A 26,770-nucleotide genomic window follows, 5' to 3' on the forward strand; every position below is an offset into this window, starting at 1 on the left:
GATATAGTTCCGTATTTTTTTTAATCACATTTATATCAGCTAGTGTTTTTCAGAGTTTTTTGAACATTCTGTTTGTTTTTTGTAACTTTTTGAAACAAAAGGAAAATGTCAACCTTTGAAATGGTTAGTTGTCTCAGTTGAGCTTTTATATCATCTAAATTACCTGTCTTAGTAAAATAATTTAAACAAAATACCCCAAAAAATACATTTAGGGTTGAAATAACAGTAAGTCGTTTGTTTGTTTGGTTTAATATATGTGTACAATTTGCTATTGCAGAATTACTAATTGAAATAATTTCTTATTATTTTTGCAAATATTACAAATAGAGTATTGATAAAGAACTAATTTAAACTTGTATGTTTAAATCTTTGCAGAGCATTTCACAATTTTTTAATGACAAGACGGTCGCAATCACAGGAGGAACAGGGTTCATTGGACAATGCCTCATTGTTAAACTCCTTAAATCATGTCCGGGTGTCAAGAAAATTTATCTGTTCATGCGAAATAAAAAATCTATGAGCATTGAAGAAAGGCTTGAGAAAATGATAAATTCTCAGGTTAGTATTTTGCAGAAGTTGGTAATAATTTAAAAGCAGTAAAACTGGAAATGTGAATCAATGTGAAACGGATTTCTTATTTTTGTTTTGTTCCTGTTCTTTCAGATATTTAAAACTTTTGATCGAAGCTTGCTGCAAAAGTTAGTCGCGATTCCATGTGATTTGGAAAAAGAAGGAATTGGATTGGATGAGGGCAATGTTCAGCTCATCCAAGATGAAGTGCAAATTTTCTTCCATTCTGCTGCAACTCTAAAATTCAATGAGCATTTAAGGTTGGTATATGGGTTTTCTCAAATTATTGCTTGCAGTATTAAGTATGCAGGGTGTCTGAGAACATTATATCATTTTCAAAAGAAAATTTCCAAATTAAAATACTGCTAGCTCTTTCTATGAATGTGTGTGGGGACCCATTTGTTTCTGCTTACACCCACAATTATGATGGTATATGCCAAAAATAAAATACTAATTAGAAAACAAACTCACAATCTAAAAGAAATCACCCTTTTAGTTTATTTTTGTGGGATTTTAACATCACCTTGTGCAATGTCATACAAAGAGTTTTTATCCTGTTTTTTTAGAACTGCATTTCAAGTAAACACTCTCGCAGTTCGAACTGTGATCGGTCTTTGCAGGGGAATCAAGAATCTCAAAGCCCTAGTTCACATTTCCACAGGTAAGGGAAATTATACACAAATAATAATGCAACATAAGTCATCCCAATATACTAACCCTACAATTCTAAATTTTGATGTAGCATGTAATGATTCTTAAAAAGGATTTGTTGACAAAAAAATTCAAACTAGAAATATAACCAAGTTCAAATGCTGTTTTTACTTTAAAATATTTTGCAGCTTATGCTTATTGCAACCAGCAGCACATTGGGGAGGAAGTTTATGAAACCGGACAAGATTACAACAAACTACATGAATCCCTACAATGGATGTCAGATGATATGATCACCAAACTCACTCCAGACATCCTCAGGGACAGGTGAAGAAATTTAAGAATGAAAAGTCAAGTTTTACCAATATTTTTTCTAAGCTGTGTATTTGTGCACATTGAATGTTGCTTACAGTGCACTTTAGGGAGCCTTGTTTGGTGATATGTTAGGCATTAGTAAGCATTTGATGTATGAGTTTTAGGCACTTATTTAAGAAAAAATTCTGGTGAAAATGAATGTATTTTGAGTAAGAATCAAATATCTTGCCACACAGGATGTAGATTTATTCTGTTACAAAATATGACCACCACTACTTTATGTTCCAGGCCGAACACTTACACCCTGACAAAAGCTTTTGGTGAAGAAGTTGTCGTAAACGAGGGAGCAGGACTTCCTCTTTGTATCGTGCGACCGAGCATCGTCGGGGCAACGTATCAAGAACCATTGCAGGTTTTAAAACAAACAATGTTGCAATCTAAAGTTTTTCACTTGTTGGTTGCAATTTCCCATAAAGTTCAAAACCACTTTGGTTCTGAGAAAGCTACTCATTAACTGGTTTCAGTAATATTATTTCACATAAAAGCAAACAAATCAACAAAAAGTACTGTAATCCTTTGGTCCAAATGCAGTTCATTTCTAAGAAAGCTATTTATTAACCGGTTTCTGAAAAAGTAAACATACCTATTGAACTATTGAAATGCCAAATATCCCCCCTTCTCTTTTTTTCAGAAATATTTACTTATTACTTAAACTTTCTAGTTTGCTCAACTGGTAAATATGAACAAAATATTTAATATATGCCTGGCAACCACACTATATTCATATCTATCTCTCATTCTTGATTTTTCAAAAAATGATAAAATAAAAAGGTAAACTTATCAATTTTTTTCCAGGGCTGGTGTAACAATGTGAATGGGGCCACTGGCGTGTTTTTAGCCGTTGGGAAAGGACTATTATATTCTTTATGGGGGAACGGAAAAACTTGCTTGGACATTATTCCATCAGATTTTGTCGTCAATGGAATAATTGCAGCAGCTTGGAAAACTGCTTTGTCCAACCCACAAAGTACGAAGTCATAAATAACACCTTGTATGATATAACAATCAAAAGTCATGTGTAATAATCACTGCACACTCATATGTATATTGCCTGATAAGAGACTCTAGAAATAGGTTAAATTTGTAGAACTGCTTTATAGGATAATGTACAACAATTTTTATAGTTTTTTTTTACTTTTTGAACCAATCGACCATCCAGATTTGGTTTTAAGTTGTACCATTTTTCAATATTTAATCTATATGATATTGCAAGGAAGCGCTACAAAACTCAGCAAAATTTTCTCGGAAAGATATGACTTGAAAAGTCGCATAACTAAATCAAATTGCCATTAAAATCCCCATTATTATTTAATATTAAAATTATTTTTTCCCAATTTTGTGCTTGGTTTATCCCTGTTAATAGTCAAACCTGCTTTTTTACAAAAAAACAAAAACAAAACAAATATTTCTGTAAACTGTTAAATAATTCTTTTTTCAAACAAATATTTTGTAATTAAGTGCTCAACCCAATCAGTTGAATTTAAAACATTTTAGGTCTAACTCCATCTTCAAGCCATGACCAGTTGATCCCACTGAGCAATCATGATATTATGAAAAGAAGAAAAACAATTCCAATTTATAATTTGGTAATTGGGAAAACAAATCCTTTGCCCCTTGAAAAAATGGGTATGCTGAATTTTGTAAAACTAAATTGTGTGTAGGGACCCATGTGTTTCTGCTTACTTTAACATGTTCATGTGTAATGTAAGACTAGTGTAAAACTTTTATATCCCAGGAAACTATCAAGAAACTTAAACTTTAAATAGTTATATGTGAACAAACAGGTATCAACCAAAACCAGTGTGTTAAAGTGACAATGCTGGACCACATTTAATGAACAAATGGTCTAACTATGTTTTATTACATACATTTCTAATCAGTGTAGAGTTGTGCATTTAATATTGCCAAAAACTTTTTTTTTTCAAGGTATCCTGCTTTACAACTCATTCATGCTTTATCCCTTGGACAACAATTTTCGATGCCCAATCGCCAAATGCACCCCAAACAAGTAAGACCTTCTAATTCTCCACTTTATAACTTGCAAACTTTATCTCGCTTACTGAAGTTTGATACTTCAGCAAAAGTACTGTATTTTTTTACAATAGGGGTCACCAAACTTTTATCACTAACTTCAAGATTACATGCAATGGCCACATAGCTTATTACAAGTCCTAACGCAGAGTCAAAACTGTGGTCCACAAAAGTACTTTGGCGCCACCAGATGGAGTAAATGCCTTCGGGCTGTAGTTTGGTGACCTCTGCTTTGCAGAATGAATAAAAAATATTTATAATTCAAACTTAGAAAGTTTTAGATTTACATTAAATTTTGTTCTTTTAGAGTTATGACATGTTCTAATTTTGTTGCAGACATCTCCACAGACTCCTTGCATTTGTTTATGAGTATCTTCCAGCTTATATGTTTGATCGTGGACTAAAAATGGTCGGACGAAAACCAATGTAAGTTTTTCTTTTATATTTATCTGGGTCAGTAGTTTACATCTATTCTTCACCAAACGAAGTTTTTGACTAATTTTTTAATCAATAAACTTTTAGATTAAGCTCAGTGTTTTACATCCTGCCTCTACTTATTGAGACTATGTTATATATTCTTAATTATAGGTTTTACACATCATTGGTCAGATTTTTCGTATGCAGCATACCTGTGTTCGGCTGCTATGGCTGCAGCTCACAATGAGCCATGAGCAATTTCTATGCATCTGTTTGTGAATAGTAAAATGATAACGTCTAGTATTAATTCTAAATGACATAACAAAAACTGACTAAAACCTTATTTTAATATAATTTGTATTAAAAGTTTTTTTACTTACCACACAACTGTTTTAAAAAAATCTTGTTGAGTGTTTGTTTTCTCTACCAAGCTTACTCCAAACAAAACCACTTTTTTGTTGATGGGTTGCAACCTAATATTCTTGAATTCGTCACAGAGCAATAAAATGGAATCAACGTATTACTGAAAGTTTGAAAGTGCTTCAGTATTTCATTTCAAACCAGTGGGATTGGGACGTCACAAAATCAAAAGAGCTTATGTCACAGTTACAACCGTCAGATCAAAAGGTTGGTGTGTACTTAGCTTCTTGGCATGATATATTTGTGTTTGGTGAATGCAATTCTTATTGCATTAAAGGTTGATGGCAATTTTTTTTTTTAATTTCCTAATATTTCTTCACCCTTTTGTCAATATTTGATCTCTTTGTACATTTACAGAGTTTCAACTTTGACGCACGATCAATCAACTGGCAGACATACATTGACCGTTATGCGATTGGATTGAAAAAATATTTGTTGAAAGAAGATCCTGATAGCTATCCTGCACAGAGGCGCCGTCTTAGGAGGTAAATACTAGCTTCCTGTGGTTACAACTTGTTTACCAAATGATGTTGCTGAGCTCTTAACAATCAGGCAATGAGGCTGTTTATAAATAGTGCAATATTACTATAAACCACATTATCTACACAAGCTTTTAGTGATTTTTTATAAATGCCCCCTGTCACGTTCCCGTTTGCACGGTTACGCAAAAGATTGGGACTGACTATGGAAGTTCTTTAACAACTAACGCTTGTGTACTCTGATCGGCAGCAAACCTCTTCTTTTACATTTATTCACGTCCAACCACAACCAAAACAACAAAAACAACAATCCAGCACTACTTCGCAGTTATCTCTATACCGTTCTATATCATTCTATCTTATATTATATCATTATGGTTAGATAGGGGCGCTTATATATCATGCGTTACAATTATTGAACGGAAAAAAGGCGTTAATTCGCTGTGACGATTTCCTTTAGATAAACAATGGTGACTAGCACCCCGTTACAGCGCGAACTGATAAATTGGCACATTAAACACAAACAAAAGAAGTGATGGTGTGAAACGGCCATTCGCAACACAAAGACTTGACCCACACAGTAAACCTCCAGCGGTTGCGGGATAACGTCGCTTGAGAACTGGGCTGCGGGATATTGTCATGGGGCGGCCTAGAATATTTGTGACACCCCCAAGTAACATTTAGAAATTCAAATAGATATATTTCGGAAAATATGCTGACACCATTACTCATGTCAGTCGCACATTTAGCTAAAAATTTAATGTAATGTAGATTTTTCAAAAACTTACAGCCCAACCCTACCCCTATTTGGCCGCTAAATAAATAATTCAGCTCCTGTGCCACCTATCAAAAATTTGCGACTTGTGTGAGTTTTGCACCACTCACCAGAGGGCGTTAGTATACAAAAACTATTGAAAAAAATCTCTAAATCTGTTTAAAATCGTTGAATTAAATTAAATAATGACAGTGTTCTCAGCTTAATAAATTCATCGTTTTTTAGAATTCAACTTCTTGGTTACTTTGGGCAAATAGTCACTTTTCTTATTGTTTGGCGCCTCCTAGTGTCCAGGACCAATATATCAAGGAACCTCTGGCATTTGGTAATGTCGCTGGGAATCAAGTTCTTTCAATATTTCCAAATTTCAAGCTCGTTGTCTAAAAGTAATTGTTGAGACTACCAATGTGGACAGTCTCTCTCAAAGCTTAATACCTTTTTCAGTTGCTGTTTTTTATAGTAGGCATGGCGTAAAGGAAATATTGTCTTTTTTTATGTATATCTTTGAATCCAAATTGTTTACTGTTGATTATAACATTAAATGGGTATTTTTCTGTACATGTTAATTTTACTGTAATTTGTATTTGCTTAAAATTGTGTTATCCGTTCAAATGCAAAATCAGATTTATCAGTTGTTGATACATTGCTGTTCATATTTTAATTAAATTTATGCAATGCTCGTTTTCTGCACTTTTGTTGATGTTTGAATATGCAAAAGTTGATTTTTTATTAATTTGCGACTACTGTATTGTTAATTACAATGTTCTTTCTATGTGACTTCCTAATTTATTTTATTTGTTTTTAATTTTCTTCTGAAATAAAATAACAACCCTTTTTAGAAACCGTTTAGTTTATGCACATAAAAAGGAGAAATTTGTTTGCACTGATCTGAAGTAATGCAAAATATTGTTATTACTTCTTTTTGAAAAGTGTTTTAGTTTGTGCAGTCCAAGTATAGTTAGTGAAGTAGCAGATATTTTAATTTACCGAATTATTTTTATTTATTCAGAATTGAAGAGCAGAACAGTGTTAGGTTAGGGTCAGGTCACATTCTAAAGTTGCACTAAAACTAATCCATACAAGGCAACAAGTGGTAAAAAATCTAATTTTACTATGTGTTGGTCTGAACTTGTTTTGTCAAGGAAACTGTGTTACATGCATATTTTGATTTCAAATTAGGTAACAGTTTTTTTACAAGTACCCCCAGGTAAGAAGAACTAACATACGTTAACAGCAAAACCTTCTGAACGTAATGAAAGTCTTTTAAATGTGAAACAAACATGTCATAAATCAATGTCTTAAATAACAATGGAAACATATGAACCGTTGAGTAGAAACGTGGTTTCAGCAGAAACGGCAGTCAATATAGTGGCTCTGGGAGTAGCGCAATCCAGTGTTTATGGAGATCGGTGCTTACTTTTCGCAAAAAATCCCATTTCCACAACGCTAAACGATCACAGTTTTATCATTTTAGAAAACAAAATTAGGTAGTTTACTAACTACTGATTTTTGATACACATCTGGTTGCATGTTGTTTTTCGCTCTGTTACTTAAACATTTTACATGGTACACCTAATAAACTTCTAAAATATAAAAAATGCAAAAACGTCATTGAGCCATTTTATAAAGCCTTGCATTTACTCCGTTTTCTATCAAATGCAGAAAGGGTGTGTTTCCACTGGAAAACGTTTCGAGCAGCTTTGTAAAAAACATAATTACATTTACTATTGTTGCAAACATTCAACGAAACAATTTGGAATTTACATGTGTCTGTTTACCACCGTTTCGCCAAAACCCAAACATACGATGTAATGAGGTTCTGAATTTTTAAATAAACTTGCTGTCTGTAATCCGTACTTGCGATTTTTAAATTTACAGACATTCTTACACTACATACTAGCGTCTTATTTAATTTTTCACAGTTTAGCATCTCAAGGTATGGTGCTGTTTTAGCGCATATTCAAAAAAGTGAATTTCTTACACGTTACAATCACCAAAACACATAAAAAGGCCAAACAAATACTACTTTGACTGGTGGAACATATTCACTACTCTGTCTGCGTGACAGAATAATGAATAACAATCTGTGTCACATTTTTACTTGCTAACACATGATACCACTTTCTATGCTTTACAACATTTGTAATATGTTTTGTTATATTGTAAGTAAATTGAAATAAATTCAAACAAGTTCAGTACATAATCTCTGAGTAAATAATTTCAGCTATCGACAATATGTTTGTAAGCAACACCACTACTGAATAGAACATTGTAAATAACACAACAGTATTGCGAATTAACCAAACCGCATTTGCATTTCTAAACATTTAGTAAGCAGGACACAAAGATGCACCATAAAAATTACAAATAGCAAAAACGAGCATTGTAACAAGTAATCTTAAATATGTAAATCAATTTTTTAATACAGAATAGTTCGGTATTGCAGTTGCACAGATTAAATAGGCTTGAAAACATTAGTTTTAGCAAAATATGGTGCACAAATAAAATACATAATCAACAGTTAGGACCTTAAATAATTAGCGGATTGAATCGCAATGTAAGAAACATTTACATTTTAGTCATATCAATTTGCCATGAATACAAAAACAGCGGACTATAAAGTAAGCTTTTAGATGACGAACTACCTGAAGTAAATGGTCTAGTACCAAATCGTGAATGAAAATTTGGGACAGCTTAATCAGCTCATAAGCCATATGGATGGTTTCATCTTAAACATGGCTTTTTTCATTGCCCGAAATAAAGTCCCACATAAACTACATAAAATGATGCACATGTTGGTGACCAATAATTATAGCACTTATTACTACAAGGATATTCGAAATTTGTAAACAGTGTTACTAGTGTGGAAAAAGTTTACCACATACAGCAGTGTTATGCAGGTTTAGCCAAACCTGAAAGCAATTAAGCAAACAGAAAAACAAACATAGTGTGTTATCACTAGACTACGAACTTTTTGAAATCCAGGCACTAAACCACCAACCTGCATCACAAACTTAATGTGCATAAAAGCTTGTTCATAGCAAGTTTTGTGCAATTAGCCACAACTGTGATATTACAAACATACAAAACCTTTACACAACAAACATACAAACCTTTACACAACACTCCATCTAAGGCGTATGTTAGTTTTAAGTTTTATCATTCATAGTGGCTTACAAATAGGCTGGATAATTTATACTTCTGTTCAGTGTTTGTTTTAAGGTGTTTTGGGGGACCGAAACGGTCGCCCAAATTTCTCCAGCGGTTTCCCAAAATTCTCGTTTAAGCAAATATGGCTATTTTTTGGTATTTAAATGAAACACTTGCAGTCTCTTAAAACTACTTAGCGGTCACCCAAACCAAACCTTAAAAACAAACCTGTCTGTTTAAATTAATAGCAACATGTTAAAAAAAAAATCAATTTTGTGTTAAATTTGGTTGAACTTTCTTGGAAGAATTGTGTCTGAAAATTTGAGTTAGCTTTTCCACAAAGGCAGCCTCAAAAAATTGCTTTTTGGCACCGAGCTTGAAATTTGGAAATATTGAAAGAACTTGAATCCCAGCGACATTACCAAATGCCAGAGGTTCCTCGCTATATTCGTTCTGGACACAAGGAGGCGCCAAACGAGGAGAAAAAGAACTCCCTGGCCAACGTAGCCAAGAAGATGAAGTCTGAAAAGCGATTATATGTTTAGTATTTAGTACAGCCAACTGTATACGCTACCTTTGAAAAACTTAACATAGTCTCTGACGCCCTTTGGTGGGTGTTAGTGATTGACAATAAGGCCTATCACAAAACTGTTGGTTAACAAAACAAATAATCATTAAATTATAAGTCACACAATGGTTTGCAGGTCTTTTTACACTTTTAAAGAGTCCAGAGTAGTTATTGGATGCAATTCTCGTTTTCTGCAAGCTAATATTTACCTCTTAAGACGACGCCTTTGTGCTGGGTAGCTATCAAGATCTTCTTTCAACAAATATTTTTTTACTCCAATCACATAACGGTTAATGTACGTCTGCCAGTTGATCGTTTGTGCGTCAAAGTTGAAACTCTTGTAGAAAACATCAAATATTAGCAAACTAGTGTACAAATATTTGGGAAAAAGAATAATATGAAAAACCTGTTGATCTGAAGAATTTAACTGTGACATGAGATGCATTGTTTTTGTGACATCCCAATTCCACTGGTTTGAAATGAAAAACTGAAGAACTTTTACATTTGTGGCAATCCTCTGGTTCAATCTCATCACCCTGTCAAGAGTTTCCGAAAAATTAAATGTTAAAGTGTGTTTCTCATTAGAAATAAAGAAAAAGAAGTAACTCGAACAAAGGACTGCCAGGAAGCTTGTTTATAGAGAATACATTTTCAAACAATCAACCACTGTTTTTTAGTGATTTGGCTAGATGAGCTTTGCAGCATTGAAATGTTATAGACCAGTGGTTCTCAAACTCGGTTTTCGGCCGCATGCAGCTCCCAACTACTTATTTTGCGGCTCGCACCAGACCTCAGAAAACCACCAAACATTGCTATATTAGCTTTCAAAGTCATAATCTTTAGTGATTTTCTTAAGGTTTCTTTTTTTGCGGCTCCCTGCACACTTAAAAAATAACCATTTGGCCCCGGCAATAAAAATGTTATACAGTTATAGTTATACTGTTAACCACTGTCATAGAGGGTGCAATTAATTGATACTTGCAAAATATAACTCAGTATAATGAAGCGTTGTGTGACTGAGATTTATGTGAAATTGAATTTGGTGCATTGTGGGTAAACACGACAGGTGAGCAGTAATGAGACTTTTCTAATAAAACTTACATTGGTTTTCGTCCGACCATTGTTAGTCCGAGGTCAAAAACATAAGCTGGAAGATACTCATAAACAAACGCAAGGAGTCTGTAAAGATGTCTGCAACAATATGAACAAATATAACACAGCTACTCAGAACAACTCCCACAACAATACAAGCAAGATACTTTCTTTTGTCAATGTTTTTGCAAAACCCCACAATTAAATATAATTTAAACATTTGTTAAACAATTAAACATATTTGTTGTTTTATGGTTTTTAAACTGAATGTTTTAGCCAGCAGTGCATCAAAATAAAGCTTTTCCCTGTACATGCATTTCTGCAAGTTAGGTGACTGGAGTAAAAATGTTATTAAATATTGTCACAAACACACTGGTATATTTGTCATACTTGTTTTCGGTGATTTGGAGTGAAGGAGATCGAATAACATTGTCAAGAGGATAAACCATGAATGACTTATGCAGCATGGAATCTAAAAACACAAACCTCTTTTTCAGCAAAATAGGTTAATTATTATTTTTATGTAAACAGTGAACAGAAACCAAAACGGTTGCATCCTTATAAGTTGTCCTTTTACAAACACAAATTCTTAATCTTTCAACTAAATATTGATTTTTTACAAATATCACATTTGACATTAAATTTGGGTATCACAGTTTTTCTATCGATTTGCAAAAAAATGTTTTTTTGTTAGCAGACACATGTTGGTTAAAATTGGTGGAAAATTATTTCAAGTTTGTGTGTAAGTTTCATTGTACCACAATACTTATCCAAAAGAAACAAGTAAAATCACATTTGAAAAGAGAAAACAAAGTTTAGAAAACATTGTATAGCTATAATCTCAAAATGAGCTGCAACTTTTTTGTTTTTCTTAACAAATTTGTATTGCGTTTACTTTTGGCCTACTGTTGAAAATCAAGTTTAACAGTTTAAAACTTACTTAATCTTTCAATGGGAAGAGGATTGGTTGATCCGACCACCAAATGATAAATTGGAATCATTTTCCTTCTTTCTGCAACAACTTGGTCAGTAAGAGGCTTTAACTGGTTGTTGCTCAGAAACGGAATTTGTGCTGAAAAAAAAACATTTTGCTTTTAACCGATTGGTTTAAACAGTTTCTTGCAAAACAGTAAAAATGTGCAACAGATCAATGAAAAAAAGGATTTTTTCTGCAACTTGTTTCAGGCAGAAGTTTCTAATGGATTTAACATGGCTCAAAGTGATGCAGAAAATAATAAATGTGACTGAAACACTATATTATATTTTTTACTTAAATTTTGCAGACACTTTTTAACACAAAAATGCAAAAATATAAGTCACAATACTAGAAAGGTGGCTTTCTGATATACTTCCATTTTATATATTCTGTACGATATTTACTATACACATCATTTGATCTACATATATGATTGTTTTTGCAAACAAAAACAGATGGGTCCCCACACGCGCGTTTGTGCGGATTTAACGTCCTGGTTATTTTTAGATTCTTAAGAAAAAACTTAACCAACTTTAGTAATAACCCAGCTTTAAAAGTTTTGTCCGTATTCTTTTTGCATCATTGATGTCATATAATTACAAAAAAACAGTAAATAAGAACGGGAAAAATACTTTTAATTTAATCTCATGCTTTGACCTTGATATTGTCGTTCAAGGTCAGTTTTTAACACAATTTTCCACAACTGAAAATGTGCTTGATACTTAATAAAACGACATAGCATAGCTGCGCAAAAACAGCTGATTTCTAATCACCGAAACGACTGTCTCGTAAAATGTCTGTCCGGACGTCAAGCTGAGCAATCCCACTGCATTCACCCGCCTTAATCGTAAAGAAGTGAATTACTCCCTTGAGAGTTGAGAGTTGAGACTTCTATCTGACTGACAGTGTACACATATTATGGGCTGTAAAAGTAACTATTTGGCCGAATAAGGCAAAATTTTAAGTACTGAACGAATAACCTACTGCAAACAATTGTTTAACATTTCAGCACATTAGGGCTTGTATTTTTGGCCTAAAACTTATTATTTGGGGGTTTAAGGGGTAAAATGGGTGAATCCAATAAAAAGTTACAAAATTCTTTAGAATACCTTACATTGCACCAACCAACAAACCATGAAACTCGCAGATTATGTACTTTAGTTAGTACAGCCGTTTTTAATTTTTTTGGGGGGAGGGGGGGCTGTGAGTGAACCACTGGGTCGTTTGGGGTCAAACTTCAGGAGGATCAAATTTGGAACAATAACTAACATCTGTGCAAATTTGAATAAATTTGAAGCACTCATTCTTGACCAAACGCGTTTAACAAACCAGCGTTAGACAGAAAAAAGAAAAAAAGAAAAATACGGACAAAAACAATATGTGTCCCCTTAATAGAAGGGGACCCATAATAATCAGAGGGGTCAATTTGTTGTAAATCAACAAAACTGTTCCTTGAATAAATTGGCATTTCTAATCTTAAATCAATTTGGACAATTTTTCAGGACAACATAAATAAACATGTGTGTCTGTCATTGTTACATCATACAAGCTACATGACATCATACTTTGTGGATTGGACAGAGCGGTTTTCCATGCTGCGGCAATTATTCCATTCACGACCAAATCTGATGGGATAATGTCCAAGCAAGTCTTTCCGCTGCCCCATATAGAACATAAAAGTCCTTTTCCAAATGCAGCAAACAAACCAGTCGGCCCGTTTGGATTATTGCACCAGCCCTGGAAAAATATTAGGTAATGTTGAAGTTGGTATGGTGACTTTTCAAGAAATCAGTTTTCGGTAACTTAATAATGTACAGCTTTCTTGGAACAACACTGGAAAAACTTGAACTGTTTACTTTAACCAGAATTCATGTTTCAGAAACAGTTAATAAGTAGCTTTCCTGGAACTTTTCTTTTTCTCTCAGGAGCTTTTGTCCTTGGTAAATTCCCATCAACTTGTATGTTTACTATTACAAGAATTTAGCTTTTTGGAATCTGTTAATGAATATCTTTCTCAAAATAACATTGTGTGTGGACTAGAAGAAAATATTTAACATGGCATGTTGACTTTTTCAGAAACATGTGAGTTATGACCAAGAGCCTTGAACTTTATGGTAAAAATAACATTGTTTGTTTTCAAACCTGCAATGGTTCTTGATACGATGACCCGACGATGCTCGGTCGCACGATACAAAGAGGAAGTCCTGCTCCCTCGTTTACGACAACTTCTTCTCCAAAAGCTTTTGTCAGGGTGTAAGTGTTCGGCCTGGAAAAATAGTAGTGGGGGTCAGATTTTTAAAAAATTATTTGTTACTCAGAATAGGTTTATTTGCACCAGAAAATGTTCTTAAATCTTCTAACCAGGGTTTCCATCGACATGGACCCCACAATAAGGAAAACCAGAAAATTAAATTTTTACATGAAACAAGATGAGCGTTTTCGAACAAATCTTTGCATTTTTATGAGCCAAGGCATATCGCATGCCATATTTGTTTTATGTTTTCTTTTATAATGTCAAACACTTTGGAGTCATAGGCGCCGAACACGGGTATGCCGGGTATGCCACGCATACCCGGACGAAAACCTCGGGTATGCCGCATACCCGAGGATCGGACCAACGTTAGTTATGCGTTATTGCTTCATGGAAATTATTCTGATACGAACCAATACGTAACTTACACAATTAATTTCAATCGCGGTTATTATTTCACAGTCCATGAATTATTCGCATTCATTACAATTGTGACGTCTTCAAGAAGCATTAGAATTTAAACATTAAAGCAGTGGTTCTTAACCTGGGGTTCGCGGACCCCCAAGGGGTCCGTGAGATGGTTTCAGGGGGTCCACGGAGGGAAATATGTTAAGTAGCATTAACCAACAGAAGAATATTTTTAAGTTTCTTGACCGTTTTTACAATCCTGCATACAAGTGCACGCTGTTCATCACACCTTAATTGGGCCAAGAACATATACTTTTGTAATTGTTTTCGCTATTGTGACATCATAACACACATGGACAATAGACTTTATAGGACAAGTGATTTGTGAAGTTATATATACCAGAAATACTATCAATTTGATGCGTTGGCCACTAAAATACAGAAACGTCATTGATTTTAAAAGACTGTGAAGGCGGATTTAAATGCTTCAAAAGCATGACAGGGTATAATGCAAGAAATATGAAACATAAAAAGACTTATGGTAAATTGCGTTGGGGGTCCGCAGACTTACAAAATTCATAAAAGGGGTCCGTGACTACAAAAAGGTTAAGAACCACTGCATTAAAGGGTGGTAAAAAGCACAACAAAGGTATTGGCGCTGACGGTACCCAGGCTATTACGTCAACAACCACGCGATAAAAAGTTTAGCGTCTGTGAACTAAATTATGAGAATACGGTTTTAACTTCTAACTGCCTCTACGAAAAACAACAACGCTTATTGTTACATCACAAACGTAAGGTTGTTACTTAATTGTTAGCTTGTTAAAAGTTTCTGGCAGTTTAAAAGTTAAAAGTTTCGTTTGAAGTACACTAAACTTTAAAATTAATAATGCGTCACTTACAATTCACTGCGTTAAATAGGCTACATGTTGTGAACATAACAAACGACTTTAAAACGGATAAAACGACTTTTTGGCCAGAAGTGTTTGCGCTTTGTTGCGTAAAAACAAAGCATTTTTAGAATGCTGTTACAGAGAAGAAAATAAATCTTTTAACATTATAGTAATTTGCGACGTAAGGTACGAGCTAGATCTTATTTATCTTTATTGTTCCGCTTTCCCGTAATTTCAGGAAGTGGATCCCATTTCATTAATGTACAACGCGGTGTGTCACCGGGCACAAACATACGTTGATTTGCAACTGTAGCAGAAGGGCCTGGCGGTGGAATTATGGTGTGTAAACTCATATACAGCAAGCTTTAACGTAGTCTTACCCTACGTAGCGACAGGAAATGATTTCGGTATTTCATGACGTCATATAATATGGCATACCCGGGAAAAATTTAAAGTCGGCGCCTATGTTTGGAGTAAATACATGTTTTTGTATGTTGCACAACATCGAATGCCAGAGAAAAAAGATAGCAGTTTTGTAATTGTTGAAAATAAAACAAAATAAGGACTCAACTCAAAAACAAGGACATTTCTTGGAAATAAGTGCAATACATTTTTCTAAGATGATGGCCTTGAAAAAAATGACAAATCTCAGAAATAAGGACAGTATGGCAACAATGCTCCTGAGCAATGCATCCCAAACTTTTGAAAAGATAACATTGTAAGTTCTCACCTTAAAATGCATGCATTTTCTATTTTAGTTATGTTTCTTCATGACATAATATTATGTCAATTTTCTTGCGGATTTTACCAGCTATAGGGACTACATAATACAACATGAATATACGTTTCAACTAGGATAAACAGAAAGTTGTTCATAACATCTCTCACTGCACATTAACTGCATGTTTTCCAAAATTGTACAAAAATAAATAAATAAAATGCCTCTGTGTCATCATAACCTTGTTATCTTGTCAACCGACAAAAAATACCTGGATATGGGATAGCAAAACACTCTTCTGTTAATGGATTAACTATTATCCAGATAATCCAACCCTATATATCAGTTTATACACAGCATAGGTTTTCATGTGTCTGGGCTGCACGCAAGCATGTTTAGTAAACTTTGGGTCACCGTAAGCAAAATAAACAAACAGCTCATATGAAATATTGGTAAAACTTGACTTTTCATTTATAAATTTCTTTACCTGTCCCTGAGGATGTCTGGAGTGAGTTTGGTGATCATATCATCTGACATCCATTGCAGGGATTCATGTAGTTTGTTGTAATCTTGTCCGGTTTCATAAACTTCCTCCCCAATGTGCTGCTGGTTGCAATAAGCATAAGCTGCAAAATTTTAGAAAAATATGAAAAAAATAAAAAAAACATTTATAAAAAGCATTTATAGTTTGGAAAATTGTTGGGTTGAGTCTGTTGCAAGAATCTCAAATTAACAGTAGCCTTATTAGTTATGGTTACCTGTGGAAATGTGAACAAGGGCTTTGAGATTCTTAATTCCCCTGCAAAGATCAATCACAGTTCGAACTGCGAGAGTGTTTACTTGGAAGGCAAGCCTGAAAAACAGACAATCCTACATGTATGAAGAATATATTACAAGGTATGTGCAATTATGTCAAATTCTGACCAAACTGCAACATAAAACATAGCATCAAGATTAAAAATAATCACTTATCATGTCATGTTGACTTTCTAAACATAGTTTATATTTATATTGTGATATTAGATGCGGCACCATGGTTATTTCCAAGCACACCAGAACAGCTGGTGCTACTGAGCGCTTGACACACCATTGTGTCCTTCTACTTTTTTATTCTTTATAGGGTTTCGAATTTCTGCAGCTATTTCCTGCTTAGAAATTGTTTTAATGCTATTGTGTAGCAATGTTTCACACCATAGAAAACTTTCGAACATTATCCTGATGGTAAAAAGTGCTGTTGTAGGAAAATGGAATGAAAAGAACAAACAAACCCACAAAAATTATTTAAATATAATTTAAATTTAAAGGGTAATTTATTCAAATAAAAAATACCATGTACCATTAACTAGCGATACATGACCATACATCGAAAACCTTCCATTTAACTTGGCCGATCAGTTTTTTGTGACAAAATAGTATTTGGAATGGAAATAAATGGGGTATACAACTGTGTAACTGAAAATTAGTAACAAACTTGGAACAAAATGTCTAATCAGCTGTTTCAGATGGAAAATTAACATTGTCTTGATAACATTTGATCAAAAGAAATCTTCACTGCCAAACAGGTTTCAAGTCATTAATAACTGTTTAGCACACAAGAATGTATGACCTGTAGTCGCCTTGTCAGCCATGCAGTAGCAAAGAAGGCAATGCCAGCCTAGAGGCCCTTCCATACAATGTTCAACATTTTTTGGAAATATTTTTAAGCAAAGTCTTGGGGCACCAATAAATAAAATGTCCCAAAATGTTGGTTTGACTCCTCACCTACCTATCATGTGATACAGTTGAAATAAGAAAAAATATATGTGCGAAATGTATGTCTTTTTCATGTGAAATAGATTAACAACAAACATAGGGTATGACCTCTGATTGCCAGGCAAAGTACAGTGACAATTTAGCAAATATAAAATTTGCTGAAGAGGCAAACCACTGATGATGTGATGGAAGTAAACCGTTGGGTAAATATTGCACAATTATGCAATTTTGAAGTATCAGTGTAAATGATTGCTGAATGTTTTAAAGTGAAAAACAGGTCTTATTTAAGAGAGATTTTTTAGCCTGAGGATTAAACCTAAGAGGCAATTAATCAGCAAAATATAAATGGGAGTCCATGGAAGAAAACAAAACAAAAAGTCAAATTTATATTTTTATACCGACATTTTGACGTCCTAAAACTAAAAATAATGAAAAAATTTACGACAAAAAGTTGGCAACCTTAATCAGTTTTCAACTAATGGTGATTGATATCAGCAAAAACACGCCCATTACATTAAAGTTACCAACATAAATTGAAAAAAATACTGACCTCAAATGTTCATTAAATCTCAAAGTTGCAGCAGAATGGAAGAAAATTTGCACTTCGTCTTGGATGAGCTGAACACTGCCCTCATCCAATCCAATTCCTTCTTTTTCCAAATCACATGGAATCGCGACTAACTTTTGCAGCAAGCTTCGATCAAAAGCTTTAAAAATCTGAAAAACCAAGAACAAAATAATAATATAGATTCTATTTAACATGTACCCACATTTCCTATTGGTAATTGCATTTGAGTTTTTTAGTTTACAGCAGGGGTCAACAACCTTTTTTGCACCGGGACCATTTTTTAAACTGAAATTTTATTGTGGACCAGCGTGAAAAAAATACAAATATTCAGCATAGAACATGACTTATCCCCGGTATACATGGGCAAAACGGTTTAAAAGCATTTATCCTGAAAGTATACGGCCCAGTAACGAACTCCTGGGACCGGTGGTTGCCGACAACTGGTTTACAGTTCTACATCAGTATTTTCCTTTATTTGTTTGTGTGGTTAATAAAAAGTGAAATAATCAAAGATTGAAGAACAAATGTAAGCTTTTTGTCATATTTTGTTTCAAGATGTTTAAAAATTTTTAGTTGTGTTTTGTTTTTTATGTTTCATGTTTCACCCTCAATGGAATCAATTGCCAAACACAGTTTTACTACTAACCGGAGATTTAATCATTTTTTCGAGCCTTTCTTCAACACTATCTGATTTCTTGTTTCGCATGAACAGGTAAATTTTCTTGACACCCGGACATGATTTAAGGAGTTTAACAATGAGGCATTGTCCAATAAATCCAGTTCCTCCAGTGATTGCGACCGTCTTGTCATTAAAAAATTGTGAAATACTCTGCAAAGATGTAAACATATTTTGGTAAAATATTTGTAAGTAAAATAATAATATAAGTAACATGATTTACCATTTGTAGGGTTGCCATTAATTTCCTCCAAATTTATGTACAAAATAAATACAAATCCTATGTGGCTAGAAAAATAAAGGTTTGAAATTTTAAGGAAAACAGCAATATTATAAATTCAATACAAATGCAAGATTTTTTGCTCAGCTATAATTAGACGAAGTTAAGACAAGCAGTAGGTCAGACAGTCGTGGCCTTTGGACTGTAAAAAAATCAACACCGAAAGATACTTATGAGTAATATAAGTACAACGTCAACTCGACTAACCACTACAATTACAGAAAACCACAAGCATATATTTTCGGTAACTCGTTACAAACCACAGAGGTCGATATCAAATAACTGTAAAACCACGTTACTGCAAATAAATTTGCGGTCTGCGGTTTTCTGCGGACTTTGAGTCTTCGAACAATTGAACCATTTCCCGTCAAATACGACACCTGCACCGTTTCCCTGGGCTACTAAGACAAATAGCGAAAATTGTGGAATAACAAACTGATAGCCGTAAGTAATAAGGTAAAATAACAAAAAATAAATTACTTTTGGTAATTAAATGTAAAAAATAAATGTAATCATAAAACAAACATTACCTCAATAGGCATTTGTACCTTTGCAAATGTGGTAACCGCAATATTTCCTCAAAAATGTAGTTTTATTCGGGTAAAATCCCTAAATCGTAAAAACGAATGTAATTTCCATGATTTCTTTGAAAAAAACTCAATTATTTTGTTGAATTGCTGTTTTATTTTTAGTTTAAAGTTGTGATGACATTTTTTGCATAATGTTTAGCACGTAAACAAAATATTTTTCGTCTTGTAATAAAACTCGACATAGTTAAAAACATTTGTTTTAGCGAAAACTGAAGCATGTATTTTAAAAGCAGGTTTAAAACAACTCGTAGAAAAGGCATTTCACTTTGAAACGAAGCAAAAAAATCGATGAAGTTGCGGAGTCATGTGTGTTTACTGCTGAGTCACTTTTGGCTGTTGCGCCATTTTACCATTGTCATTCTGCCAGAATAAAAACGAAAAAAGGAATGCGAAACGAGAGAACGTCACAGATGGATGCGCAACGAACGTTTTGGCCAAATCGAAATATTGACAAAATACGCAAAATTTAATACAATTTTTGAAATCTTTTCGGGCCCATTATTTTTTTAAAATTCGTCACATTGCCTTATCTTTTAGTCTATTTTAATAATCCGTTTTCGAAAAACTGAACCCGACTCGATAATTAGAGCAAAACGCAATTAACTAACACCCACTTTGGGCCAAATGCCGAAAGTGACGAAATACGCTAACTTTATTACAATTTTTGAAATCTTTTCGGGCCCATCGTTTTCTTTAAATTCGCACCATTGCCTTATCTTTTAGTCTATTTTTACAATCCGTTTTCAAAAAAATGAACCCGACTCGATAATTAGAGCAAAACGCAATTAACTAACACCCACTTTGGGCCAAATGCCAATAGGGACGAAATACGCTAAGTTCGATACAATTTTTGAAATCTTTTCGGGCCCATTATTTTTTTAAATTCGCACCATTGCCTCATCTTTTAGTCTACTTTATTAATCCGTTTTCAAAAAAGTGAACCCGACTCGATAATTACAGCAAAATGCAATTAACTAACACCCTCTTTGGACCAAATGCCGAAACTGACGAAATATGCTCAGTTCAATACAATTTTTGAAATCTTTTCGGGCCCATTATTTTTTTTAAATTCGCAACATTGACTCATCTTTTAGTCTATTTTATTATTCCGGTTTCAAAAAAGTGAACCCGACTCGATAATTACAGCAAAACGCAATTAACTAACACCCTCTTTGGACCAAATGCCGAAAGTGACGAAATACGCTAAGTTCAATACAATTTTTGAAATCTTTTCGGGCCCATTATTTTTTTTAAATTCGCAGCTTTGCCTCATCTTTTAGTCTATTTTATTAATCCGTTTTCAAAAAAGTGAACCCGACTCGATGATTACAGCAAAATGCAATTAACTAACACCAACTTTGGGCCAAATGCCAATAGGGACGAAATACGCTAAGTTCGATACAATTTTTGAAATCTTTTCGGGCCCATTATTTTTTTAAATTCGCACCATTGCCTCATCTTTTAGTCTACTTTATTAATCCGTTTTCAAAAAAGTGAACCCGACTCGATAATTACAGCAAAATGCAATTAACTAACACCCTCTTTGGGCCAAATGCCGAAACTGACGAAATACGCTAAGTTCAATACAATTTTTGAAATCTTTTCGGGCCCATCGTTTTCTTCAAATTCGCACCATTGCCTCATCTTTTAGTCTATTTTTACAATCCGTTTTCGAAAAAATGAACCCGACTCGATAATTAGAGCAAAACGCAATTAACTAACACCCACTTTGGGCCAAATACCAATAGGGACGAAATACGCTAAGTTCGATACAATTTTTGAAATCTTTTCGGGCCCATTATTTTCTTTAAATTCGCAACATTGACTCATCTTCTAGTCAATTTTATTAATCCGGTTTCTAAAAACTGAACTCGACTCGATAATTACAGCAAAATGCAATTAACTAACACCCTCTTTGGACCAAATGCCGAAAGTGACGAAATACGCTAAGTTCAATACAATTTTTGAAATCTTTTCGGGCCCATTATTTTTTTTAAATTCGCAGCTTTGCCTCATCTTTTAGTCTATTTTATTAATCCGTTTTCAAAAAAGTGAACCCGACTCGATAATTACAGCAAAATGCAATTAACTAACACCCACTTTGGGCCAAATGCCGAAACTGACGAAATACGCTAAGTTCAATACAATTTTTGAAATCTTTTCGGGCCCATTATTTTCTTTAAACTCGCAACATTGACTCATCTTTTAGTCTATTTTATTAATCCGTTTTCAAAAAAGTGAACCCGACTCGATAATTACAGCAAAATGCAATTAACTAACACCCTCTTTGGGCCAAATGCCGAAACTGACGAAATACGCTAACTTTATTACAATTTTTGAAATCTTTTCGGGCCCATTATTTTTTTCAAATTCGCAACATTGCCTCATCTTTTAGTCTATTTTAATAATCTGTTTTCAAAAAAGTGAACCCGACTCGATAATTACAGCAAAATGCAATTAACTAACACCCACTTTGGGCCAAATGCCGAAACTGACGAAATACGCTAAGTTCAATACAATTTTTGAAATCTTTTCGGGCCCATTATTTTTTTTAAATTCGCAGCTTTGCCTCATCTTTTAGTCTATTTTATTAATCCGGTTTCAAAAAACTGAACCCGACTCGATAATTACAGCAAAATGCAATTAACTAACACCCTCTTTGGGCCAAATGCCGAAACTGACGAAATACGCCAAATTTATTAAAAATTTTGAAATCTTTTCGGGCCCATTATTTTCTTTAAATTCGCACCATTGCCTCATCTTTTAGTCTACTTTATTAATCCGTTTTCAAAAAAGTGAACCCGACTCGATAATTACAGCAAAATGCAATTAACTAACACCCTCTTTGGGCCAAATGCCGAAACTGACGAAATACGCCAACTTTATTAAAAATTTTGAAATCTTTTCGGGCCCATTATTTTCTTTAAACTCGCAACATTGACTCATCTTTTAGTCTATTTTATTAATCCGTTTTCAAAAAAGTGAACCCGACTCGATAATTACAGCAAAATGCAATTAACTAACACCAACTTTGGGCCAAATGCCAATAGGGACGAAATATGCTAAGTTCGATACAATTTTTGAAATCTTTTCGGGCCCATTATTTTTTTAAATTCGCACCATTGCCTCATCTTTTAGTCTACTTTATTAATCCGTTTTCAAAAAAGTGAACCCGACTCGATAATTACAGCAAAATGCAATTAACTAACACCCTCTTTGGGCCAAATGCCGAAACTGACGAAATACGCTAACTTTATTACAATTTTTGAAATCTTTTCGGGCCCATTATTTTTTTCAAATTCGCAGCTTTGCCTCATCTTTTAGTCTATTTTAATAATCTGTTTTCAAAAAAGTGAACCCGACTCGATAATTACAGCAAAATGCAATTAACTAACACCCACTTTGGGCCAAATGCCAATAGGGACGAAATACGCTAACTTTATTACAATTTTTGAAATCTTTTCGGGCCCATTATTTTTTTAAATTCGCAGCTTTGCCTCATCTTTTAGTCTATTTTATTAATCCCAAAGCATGCAAACGAAGACCGCTGTTAAAGAGTACAGAGAACTTTACGACCAAATGGAACCGGAAGAACGTTGGTTAGGTGCGCACACATATCTGCCGTCCCAATCTGTATTGAATAATATTAAAAGTGAAGGAAGTCTAGGTCGCCGAATAAGCAAATTGTGGTACCTAAATACTTTACGCTTAGAAATGGAAAAGGAAAGCCAATACTTTATCAGACACATTTCTGTTCATCCGCCAATGGTCGTAATGTATTCCGATGCGCAGGTAAAAACTTTCAATCAAATTTGTGTTTTTGATATCGCGTACTACGATTCGACAGGAAGCATTTTGCGACGTTTTGAAAATTATTCCGACTTTCAGGTGTACACCTTATTAATTACAAACCCAACACAAGGTGGAACTCCCCTTCCCGTAACAACATGTGTCAGTTGTTTACATGATGCAAATACAATTAGTCATTTGCTGAAAAACTTTTTGTTCGACGTGGCTAAAATTTGTTGTCGTGCTAAAAAACCATCGCTAATTGTAGTTCATGGGTCAATGGCTATGTGGAACGCTGCATTGAAAGCGATATTGCATGAAACGCGATTAGACTTTTACAACCGCTGTTTCAAAATTGTGACCGGGAGATTTGACGAGGTTGACTTGACCAAAACTATCTTTCATAATTGCTACAGTCATGCCATGAAAGCTGCCAAGTGTTTATGCCATAAATACAGCAATAAGCGTAAAATCGTTACAACTTACTTGTTTTGTATTAACGTAATGTTTTCATGCACGACGCTACCTGAACTAGATGAGGTCGTAGAAAGTTTTTACATTTTGACAAACTGTAAAAAAACCTCTGCGTTGGTTGAAAAACATTTTAAACGCCTTCAATTATTTCGGCTACGGGACTACACCGACGATGGCAATGGTAAGAACGGCAGCGACGATAGCACTGATTATTTTTATGCTTGCAAGTCGTCCGACAGATTGCAGGAACGTCATTCACCGTTTTACGTTAGGTACAAAAATAACTTAGATAATTTTAATACTTCGCAGGTGTGCAAGGATCACATGTATACCAATTGCGACGAAAATGTTTATTGCAACCCTCAGTTGTGAGAGAAGGTACTGGAAATTATTTTAAGTAGAATTTGCGCAACCTCGCAGTTAATGCTTGGAGATTTAACTCGGCATGACACAAAAGGCAATCTTTCAAGCGAACAACTTGATGCGTACGAAGCATTTTTCAAAAAGTGTGAAATTTTGCAACAAGCTGGTCACCAAACTATTATGGTAAACAATCAAACTCAAGGTATAATTGAAGAACATTTCGGAGACATGAAAGTTAATTTTATTGATGGCAAGCGTGTAGGGCGAATTGACGACTTCGTGGTAAAATACTTCAACGCCATAAAGGTTTTACAAAAACAGTTCGCCGACTCTGTGCAACACCTTACAACAACTCCTAAAAAAGTCTCGAAAACACAATTGGTTCCGTTTACAACTTCGATGCCTATGGTTGTGTCTAGGTTTAAGAACAGAAAACGCAATGCGACCAGTTTTTACTCGTCACAAGGTTTCGTGAAACAGCTAAAATATCAAAATAAGGCAACTTCGTTACAGGACAGTACCGAAATGACAGACACCCCAGTTATTCCTGCTTTCATATTTTGTCCCAATAATGACGATGTTGTTGCAACGTGTAAACCCGTAGCAGGTCTCGTTTGGAATAAAGTTCCTTTAAACCCAGTAACAATTGCAAATTCGGCTCTTGTTATGCCATGTAATCAAACGTTATCATGGCTGGATTTGTGCTCTATTTGTCCTAAGCCAATTGGTTCTACGTACACAGCTTTGACGCAAAACGCATATAAGTCCCACTCCGATACAACGCTTGGTTGGTTAACAGACAAGGCTGTTGATCATTATATTGCACGAGTTGTTCGTCTTTGTAACTATTTTCGTGCTGATCAATATGGATACATCTCCACGTTATTGGCATCAGAAATTTTAAACGGCAAGAAATTTAAGAATATTCATAGGGCATTCAAAGAAATTGTTCGCAACGTTTTGACGTTTTTGCAAAAGAAGTGTTGTACTTCAGTAAACCCTGATAGAACTCTATCCTTACAATGTTTTTCGCAAACGTATCCTTACAAGTTAGTTTCTGTGGTAGTTCATATGGGATCTAACGTTGCATCTGGTCATTACGAGTGCTATAGATTTGATGAACCAGGATTAACCCTCTTCAATGATAAAATGGTAAAACGGACATTATTTGAATGCGAAAAAGAAAACATTCTGACTGGAAGTTGCCTGTTTTTTAAAAAACGAATCGGCGGAGATGTTGACGCAATTGCCAAAACTCTAACTCCAACGACGTCAGTTAAAGTAATAGTTAGACGGCGACGTCACTGCAACTTGTCATCTGTTACAACGAAAGACATTGTTGTCAGCAAAGACATAGATCTACAGCAATCAGTTGACGACAATTTAATTCTGATTTCGGACTTTGAAAACCTACACTCAGAAACAAAAGAAACGTACAAGTATATTGCTCACAGTCTGCATACAATTCTTTCCAAAACGTTTAATGAAGCCAAATGCTTACCCGAGTGTTATCGTATGTGTTTGTTTCATGAAAAGCGCAGAAGTGAACTGATTCGCATAAATCAAGAATTTAGGTTTTGTAAGGGTTTAAATAAAGAATGCCTTGAGAATGTTGTGCGCTTTGTTGATCACAAATTCTGTCGTTCTCGCGTGCGGCAGCGTATTATTGGACAACAAATATTTAGAGAATCTTATGTGGGAAAAGAACTGAAATCTGAATATTCGCCATCAGGAAGTTTGATTTCTTCCGCGCTTGAAAATACTCCTTCTGATGTCAACTTGTTTTTAACCCACGTACTAAATTTGGAAGCTTATATACATGAAGGTGAAGAATATGTCGTACGTAGAAATGGGTATGTCGACAAAAACTTTTCAATGATATTAAAAACGAATACAAATGTTGATCTTCGTATTAAATGATTCCATCAAAAAATTGCATGAAAAAAAATCGCATTGCATGAAAAAACTGCATTTCCATGTTACAATGTTGCGCTATGTGCATGCACTGCATGAAAGCTAGCAGTTTTATTTTCTTTGTTTGGACAAATAATTGGTCAGGAAATTGTAACCATAGCCCAAAAAACAACAGTACATTGTAATGGTTAAACTACTAAATTTGTCCAAACAAAGATTTTATCTGCAAAAAATCAAACCACTACTACTGTCGGAACCTTGACGTTGGTGTAATGGCTTTCAACCAATACCGGCAAAATAAAAATTGTAGGCGAACAGGGTTAAAATAATAGGCCCTAAAAGATTTCAAAAATTGTATTGAACTTAGCGTATTTCGTCAGTTTCGGCATTTGGCCCAAAGAGGGTGTTAGTTAATTGCATTTTGCTGTAATTATCGAGTCGGGTTCACTTTTTTGAAACCGGATTAATAAAATAGACTAAAAGATGAGGCAAAGCTGCGAATTTAAAAAAAATAATGGGCCCGAAAAGATTTCAAAAATTGTATTGAACTTAGCGTATTTCGTCACTTTCGGCATTTGGCCCAAAGTGGG

The 26,770-nt window shown here is 34.4% G+C and overlaps 1 protein-coding gene and 1 pseudogene across 2 annotated transcripts; one reads left to right on the plus strand and one right to left on the minus strand.

Annotated features, from left to right (window-relative positions):
- The first annotated feature begins 58 nt into the window (after positions 1-58).
- LOC145233894 (fatty acyl-CoA reductase 1-like) lies at positions 59-6,263 on the plus strand (annotated as a pseudogene). Its single transcript, XR_013861208.1, has 13 exons — positions 59-123; positions 376-558; positions 664-830; positions 1,137-1,231; positions 1,410-1,548; positions 1,825-1,948; positions 2,392-2,563; positions 3,091-3,222; positions 3,523-3,604; positions 3,964-4,053; positions 4,542-4,671; positions 4,822-4,949; positions 5,944-6,263. The product of XR_013861208.1 is annotated as a fatty acyl-CoA reductase 1-like (transcript).
- Positions 6,264-7,612: 1,349 nt separating this feature from the next.
- Positions 7,613-19,077, minus strand: LOC145233895 (fatty acyl-CoA reductase 1-like). The gene is made up of 13 exons (XM_080098664.1): positions 18,994-19,077; positions 18,741-18,923; positions 18,077-18,243; positions 16,533-16,627; positions 16,262-16,400; positions 13,647-13,770; positions 13,070-13,241; positions 11,469-11,600; positions 10,919-11,000; positions 10,538-10,627; positions 9,843-9,972; positions 9,646-9,773; positions 7,613-9,390 (listed from the first exon to the last, which is right to left on the minus strand). The coding sequence occupies exons 1-13, from the start codon at positions 19,009-19,011 to the stop codon at positions 9,195-9,197; spliced, it is 1,656 nt and encodes a 551-aa protein (XP_079954790.1). The 5' UTR covers positions 19,012-19,077; the 3' UTR covers positions 7,613-9,194.
- Positions 19,078-26,770: the final 7,693 nt, after the last annotated feature.

This window comes from Phallusia mammillata, chromosome 6, assembly GCF_965637545.1.
Source record: "Phallusia mammillata chromosome 6, kaPhaMamm4.hap1.1, whole genome shotgun sequence".
NCBI lineage: Eukaryota > Metazoa > Chordata > Ascidiacea > Phlebobranchia > Ascidiidae > Phallusia > Phallusia mammillata.

What these genes read in the sequence shown, in the direction of transcription:
- LOC145233895 (XM_080098664.1), bottom strand. An exon ending in CGCTCTGTCCAATCCACAAA is followed by an intron (nt 11,601 to 13,069) that starts GTATGATGTCAT and finishes TTTTTTTTTCAG; the next exon opens with CACAAATTCCGTTTCTGAGC. An exon ending in TAAATTCTTCAGATCAACAG is followed by an intron (nt 9,774 to 9,842) that starts GTTTTTCATATT and finishes GTTTTCTACAAG; the next exon opens with AGTTTCAACTTTGACGCACA.